At 38.7% G+C, this 7,791-nt stretch overlaps 1 protein-coding gene across 1 annotated transcript; it reads right to left on the bottom strand.

Moving 5' to 3' along the window:
* Positions 1–6,946: 6,946 nt before the first annotated feature.
* Positions 6,947–7,519, bottom strand: LOC126432177 (gustatory receptor for sugar taste 43a-like). Its single transcript, XM_050090443.1, has one exon. It carries the CDS (start codon positions 7,517–7,519, stop codon positions 6,947–6,949), a length of 573 nt encoding a protein of 190 aa, XP_049946400.1.
* Between the last annotated feature and the right edge of the window lie 272 nt (positions 7,520–7,791).

The raw sequence follows: 7,791 nt of genomic DNA, 5'->3' as shown, positions 1-7,791 counted from the left end.
GAAAGATTTCCATTCATTTATCAACTCGTGGTATGAAAATTATTAGACGTGAGCCCATTTTCTCTACTGTTGATAAATTTTCCTGAGAGAGATGTTGACTTTATTGTTGATAGTTATCAATGATTACTGAAGACCCAACGGAGAATAGAGCTATAAGTAATCTACACTATTTTCAATGCACATGTGAAACAGTTACAATTTTGTAGATTCTACTAGACAGGAAGTTGTGTCTAGACACATTTCCACATTTAAGTGAGCTAATGAGAATAACTATAACATTCCTTCTTGCAATAGTTGAATCTGAACGTTGTTTCTCAACAATGAATATTAAAGCTTTTCTTCGAAACACAATTAAGGGGAATAGGCTTTCGTCATTGGCAATGCCTCCAACCGAGAGTTGGATGGTATTAAGACTCCAATCATAGCGTGATCTAGGCATTTGTGCGATTGCAAAACAGAAAAATAGCTTTTCTTTATAAATGGAATGTACCAATCATGCTGACATATACTTTTCTCTATTTAATGTGTACCTATAGTACAGTGTAATGTGCATTAATACTAACTACTGTGTGTACTACATGGAAGGGCAGATCATTTCATAACAAATAATTATGCCGTTTGCCTGGTTCAGAAAATAAGACGTGATGAGTGATATTAATATTTTGCTGACGATGTGAAGAATAGCGTATGACTACTGATTGTCAAACTGTATTTAAAAATTTCGCCAAACAATCTTCTGTTCTTCAGAAAAGTTTAGCGTATTACTATTATCATCACTATTTATTATTGGCAGTTGCTGCAATTTCATAAATTTGTTCTTAATCGTTATTGTTATACAGCAGAGGCAATTTAACACTTTCTAGTTTATTTGACTCAAAAAATTTGTGAACGCCCAAAATCTATACTCACAAGCCGCCGTTGGCATTCAGTTCAACGTACTATAATGCGAGACGATATTTTAGCTCTGTACACAGCACTGCAACCTGCTGCATTAGTGGCGTGTAGCGGCTCTGAACAACAGCGTTGTGACTGAAACAGCGAGCACATCTGAGACACTACCACGCCCTATGATGAGACAGCAAACAGCACTTATCTCTCTCGAACATCATACATCGGGAAGATAGCTGTGTGGATTCGTTCTTCTTTATAGGTAGGACCTGAAAACCAATAAACTGAAAAAAAGAGGAAATTATACCGGACTTTTTTGTGGATAATCTTGGCGTAAGTCATGTTCCACACATGTAAAAAGAATATTTCTTAGTCAGAAATGATTTTAAATAGTGACTTATTATTTTCGCTATACATCAAGGGAATGAAATACCACCAATTACGATAGAAATATGCATGGGCATATTGCGTGGTTTTAGATACGTCTTCCCTCATATTTACGATAAAGAGGACAAGATAGGTTTCTCTGTGCTAAATTATTAGTTTAATTTGTTGTAAGAACCCTATGTTTCACAGCTGTAATCCTAGTCGTACGGTTCTTTAGTTTTATCTACAACATATTGCGCAAACATTGCCTAGAAGTTGGTCCGCAGCCAAGTCTCTCACCCCACCACAGCTGATGAAATTCACTGATATTGTTCGTGATACACTTCCTCGCTTGTCTTCATACTTCTTCAGTTAAACGAAAACCAGAATAACAAAATACAGCTTATATAACTCCGAATTAGAATGCTCCACCCCCATCATTCACCCTCGTTTCCTGTGGGCCATGAATTAACGTCAGGATGAGAGCCAGCGCGGTACAATTACGTCGCCAAAGCAAAGACAACAAACTTGTTTACGTTACCATGTCAATCAATTCTCAATTTAAAGCTTTTGCTCAAGATGTAATAGCATTCCAACACGAATATAATAAAAATTAAAAATATTTAGCTGTGTAGTTAAATGTTATTATACCAATTACATTTTTGTCTATAATAAATTTTACTTAGTTTACATCGACTAGGTTTAAGTTATTTTCTTGCTGCGAATGGGGCAGCAAAATCTGATTTTCAATATTTCATGCAATCAGTGGATGATTTAAAGAAATATAAAATGCAGTCATGATCTACTCATTAAGAAGTGTAACCATGAGTTAGAACATTAACATAATGAGATAAGGTGCCGTAACTGACAGCACAGAAATACGCAGACTTTATTCATTCAGTATTTGAAATTAGGGCTCATAGCTACTTCCAACAAACCTTACACAATTTGAAACCTTTCCCAAACCTTTTCTATCTGTCGCATTAAAAAATAATGAAAGGGGTAAAGGTTGATACTTACATTCTTACTGTTCATGAGGAAAAAATACAGCATCAGACATGACGTTCTAATTTCTTACTTCTTTACTAACGACTATTCACATTCCTTAATGCTCCTGCAAAATAATACGACACATATATCTGGAGAAATGACTTCATTAACATTGAGATTCGAGAAAACTTTGGTTTACTTAAACCGGAGCGCAAATTTCCCGGACTAAATTCATCTATTCTTTCATAATGAAAACACTTAGCGTCTTCCAACAAGCTTTAAACATAATTACAAACCTCTTCTAAACTTTTTCTTGCTCACATGCTTACCGTTACACATTTAACATATTAACTCATTTGTAATCAGACAACAGCAGTTGTTTTATACATGGGAAATGGATTCTTTAAGGTATCGGGTGTTCACTGGTAAATACTGTCTGAATTATTTTTTCAGTTAGGCACATTGTAAATGCGAACCACTTGCTACAACATTACTTACTTATTGTGTAAGGCTATAGGCGCATCTGTCGAACTTTTAGTGTAACATGAAACGAATCCCTCAGTTTGAATGTGATTCATGTCAATTTTTTGTCTCGCTTAGGTATTAAGTAAACTAAATAAAGTACACCACAAAAACATTCGTCTACGATTCCTGCTGTAACTACTGCAATGTCTGTATCATTCTTGACTGGCAGATGATCTATGTTTCAACTGATGATTGTGCACTAAGTATGAAATGACTCCAGCAATAATCCTTCTTATGATTCGTGTCGCCAGTGAACGTAGCGTAATTACGATTTCAGTATTGCCTATAATTACAAAGATTTTATTCAGAAATTTTTTTTTCTTTATCAATAAATTTATAGTATCTCTGTATATGATTCCTAGTGATGTCAGCCAAGACATAATATTGCTGACTCGTGTCCAAATGCCCGCACTTGTTGTAGAAGTTGGTCTGTCTTTTGTCTTTCCTCTTCTGGATTGCGACGATTTGATGAGCGGTACAAATCTTGTTCCTGCTTTGTTTACTCTTACTGCACGAAGAAAATACATGGATTGTCGCTTCAGGACTTGTACTTTGAATACATTTATATGTACAAAAAACACATCACCCAGTTATTATAAATAAAAGCTGAAACGTACAGGAAGAATTTCTCATTATTTGTAGTTCACTACTATGATGCATTGACAATTAACCTATGTATGTTAAACTTCCTTTTGCGATGTCGAGATAATATCTAAGGACGACCGCCGCTGCTGAGAGAGGTATTGTTTCATTATCCTCGTTCGTCAACAGAACTGAACCAAATGGACCAGATGAATTACAATTGCAGATAAGGCTACGGTTGTACTCCTGGAATTTGATCATCCAGAAAGAGTGATAAAAGACAACAGAGATTTATGAACCAGGTATTCGAATGTAAGACATTTCCAGGCTATATGTGGACTCAGACCACCATTCATTGGTTAAAAATTGAAGATTAAAACTTATTAAATACCAAAATGGTTGGATATCTGCTATTTTGGACAAGGATGAATTGATAGAACAATACGTTATTAAAAGTTCCAAAAAAGGATTAGGATACGATTAACTGAAACTTGAGAAACAAATAAGTTAGAGAACGATTAGTTAGCTGTGAGAGGTGAACCACTGAAGGCATCAGAGGATCAAATAGGTAGAAAGACAACGCCTCGCAGATATCCCTGGATATCACAAGAAATACTGAATATAACTGATGAAAAAAGTAAATGTAAAAAGCCAGCAAATGAAGCAGGCGAAAGGGAAAGATTGGCAGAAAGTGAAACATATGAAAGGAGAAAGCGATACAGGCAAATACAGTTCGATAGATGCATACATAACTAGAGGAAGGGTAGTTTCCACCTGTATGAAAATTAAAGCGACTTTTGGAGAAAAGAGAAGCAGCAGTATGATTAGCAAGAGTTCAAATGAAAAACCGATACTAAACAAAGAAGGTAAAGCTGAAAGGTGGAAGGCATATATAGAGCGACTCTACAATGGAAGTTAACTAGATGGTATTGTCATAGACAGAAATGAAGAAGTCAAATGAAGATGCGATGTGAGGTGTAATACTTCAGGCAGAATTCGACAGAGCTCTTGAAGACCTAATTCGAAACAAGGCCCCTTGAGTAGACGACATTCCCTTCGAGCTACTAATAACCTAGGTAGAGCCAGGGTGTCAAACCTAGTCCACCTGATATTAAAGATGTACGAGACAGGCGAAATACCCTCCGATTTCCAAAAGAGTTTAATAACTCCATTTATAAAGAAAGTTAATACAGAGAGGCGTGGATATTACCAGACTATCAGTTTAAAAACCATGATTGCATAACATTGACACGAATTATTTCCCGACAAATGGAAAGAGTGGTTAAAGCCGACCTTGGGGATGATCAGTTTGAGTTTAGGAGAATTGTAGTAACACCATAGGAAATGCTGACCGAATGGATCATCTTAGAAAATGGCCTAAGGAATAGTAAATCTAGATTTTCAGCATTTGTAGACTTAGAGGTAGGTTCTGAAAATGTTGACTGAAATACACTCTTCGGAATTCTGAATGTAGCGGGTGTAAAGTGCAGGGAACGAAGTTTGATATTGGAGATTTGCAGAAACCAGACGACTGTTATAAGAGTCTAATGGCTTGAAAAAAGAAGTAGGTGACCGAGAATGAGGCAGGATTTTACCTATCCCCATTATTATTCAATCTGCACACCGAACAAGTTGTACTGTGGGGATTGTAACTGCATTTAAGTTCAAGAGGAAGAAGAAAGTTTGATGTTTGCCAACACCATTGCCATTTGGTAAGAGACAGCAAAGGCCTTGAAAGAGCATTTGAATGGAATGGACAGTGTCCTGAAAGGAGGTTGCAAGATGAACATCAACTGTTGCAAAGCGAGGGTAATGGAATGTAGTCGAACCAAATGAGGCAATGCTGACGTAATTAGACTAGGAAATTAGATGCTACAATTAGTAGATAGTTTTGCTCATTAGCCAGCAAAATAAGTTACGATAGTCGAAGCAGAGAGTAGATTAAAATGTAAATTGGTAAGGGGAAGTAAAACGTTTGTGAAGAGGGGAAACTGGTTGACATTGAATGTAAATTTAAGTAGTAGGAAGTCTTTTCGAGAGAGTTTGACTGGAGTGTAGTTTTGTGTGGAATCAAAACGGAACGATAAGAAGTTCGAACAAAAAGAGAATATATACTTCTGAAATATGGTGCTACCAGAAGAATGTCGAAGACCACGTTGATAGATCACATAAGAAATGAGTGGGTACTGAAATGAATTCGGAAGAGAATAACTTTGTGACACATCCGTTCTGAATTGAAAGATCGGTGAACTGAACACGTTCTATAAGGGTTATGCCATTTCCAGTTTGGTATTGGAGGAAAGTGTGGGGATAATTGTAGGTAAAAATAGATCAGGAGAGAAATGCTGAAAACAGATTCAATAGGATGTAGGTTGTAGTAGTTAGTAGGAGATGAAGAGGCTTGCAAGGGATACAGTAGCGTGGAGGGCTGCATCAAACCAGTCTTCAGACTGAAGACCATAGCAACAACACAACTTTGGGCATAAAAAAACTTTAAAACAGAAGTATATACATTCCTCTTCATTTAATACGAAAGCGTCTTCTGTGGCCTCTAACACGTAATATTAATTAAATATGTAAACAGAGACATTTGAACTTTTTCGCATTCGGATTTAGTTGTTAGGTTCGGTTCATAGATTCTAAATAATTCCTTGAGCTGGTTCTGGAACAATATGGTGATCTGCTTGTATTGAAACAAGTGAGTGCACAGAACAGTTTTTCACTTTCAGTTGGCTTAGGCTCGTCAGCAGATGAGTGTTTCCCACTATTTCATGGGCATGAAGTGTAAAACATTTCTGAATGCGCGTAATTGGCTACTTTTGTTTATGTAGCATTGTCAGTGTACAGTGTGGTTACTACTTACTTGCGATCCAGATACGTGTGAGTTGTGCATTATACGCTGTGCCGAATATTTCCAATTTGTTGGCAGATCAATAATTTTCATGATATGTCATTTTCCTTTAGCACAGGTGATCACAGAAAAGAATGTAACTTCACACAACTTCTTGCATATGATGAAGTGTGTTAGTGCCATAAAACACTACTGACATGGTTCTCTCGGTGGTTGAATCTCATGGAAAACCAGCAGATGTCCTATATGATATGTCTGTGTTGTAGACGCCAACCTGGTATTGGCTGTCTCATGCGCACCGTAGTAAAGTAATTTTCAAAATTAACTAACACGTGACAGAAAGATCAAATTAAGATGGCAGCTTATGCTGGAGCTCTTATACACCCTCAGGGCATACACCAGTAACTTAATTTGATGCAGGAGGGTCCATTATAGTACCTACCTCACATGACATAAAGGAAGCAGGCTAGAGCCCCATTTATCATGCACGCTGCAGGAAGTAAGTAACACACATTTACTGAAAATAGCTTGCAACTCTTTTACTGCAATTTGTTTGTTTAGTAGGACATGTCTATCAATCCTCTGGATAATACAAACACAATGAGTAGTTGAAGAATAACCTATACTTACAATGCAGCTATTAAGTAATATGTCACTAACTGAAAGACGTTTCCTCCTCTGACAGCACCCGTACACTGCACAATTAGAAGGAGATACGCCCTAACAAAGATCATACGAAGTGCTTCACTTATGAAATTGTACAAGTATCACGACATAAGTGACAGCAGCACTAATAATGGCTGTGAAGACACGAAGGTCGATGTCACAGAACCCCATGGCAGAAACTCGTAGTCTCTCCACTGGCAGTTGCAGAACATCGACAGCTGGCCCAGGGCGAAGGAGCGGCTGCAGCCTCGACAGCAACAGAGCTGCTCTGTCGGCGCGGTCAGCCGCAGAGGAACACACCCAGCACACCGCCAGCTGGCGACACAATATGTTAGTAAGTCCAAATAGACTCACGAGTATTTCCGTACTCTTGTCTCTTTCTTGTGCCAAGACTATTAACCAATAGGCAGTGCAAGTCATGAGGATGAAATCTGCCAAGACGGACAGCAACAGTGCGGGTCCGAAGTGGAGACTGCAAAGGCGGGAGCAGCGGTGGAGGGCCATCCTGGCGCGCTGCAGCCGCCGCACCTCCGCCTCCACCGCCCTCGCCGCCACCGGCTGTCCTGCACGCGTCGCCAACTCCTCCAGCTCGGCCTCGCTGCCCGCCGGCGGCCGGGTACTCCTCAGCAGCTGCCCACAGACGACGCCCATCCTGTGTCGGAGTACCAGCAGAATGGCGAAGAACTGAATTCGCCAGATCATGACCAAGACTTGTAGGCATATAGAGATGAGGCTTATTGAATCATGTCTGAAGAAACAGGTTGCTAGAATGCTCTGTGGTATGACAATGCAAACAAGCACTGCAATGAAAAGTAAAATTGCTCTTTGGCGCGTTTTGCGATATATTTCCATTTTGTAAGTGTGATCTCGCACAGCGAGCAACACATCTACCTGCTGCAGCAGTTCCATTATGCTACTAACGA

Source organism: Schistocerca serialis, chromosome 1 (genome assembly GCF_023864345.2).
Source record: "Schistocerca serialis cubense isolate TAMUIC-IGC-003099 chromosome 1, iqSchSeri2.2, whole genome shotgun sequence".
Lineage (NCBI taxonomy): Eukaryota > Metazoa > Arthropoda > Insecta > Orthoptera > Acrididae > Schistocerca > Schistocerca serialis.
This window is presented reverse-complemented; position numbering and strand designations above follow the sequence as displayed.

Coding starts and splice junctions, on each gene's coding strand:
- LOC126432177 (XM_050090443.1), bottom strand. CDS start 7,519: ATGGGCGTCGTCTGTGGGCAGCTGCTGAGGAGTACCCGGCCGCCGGCG.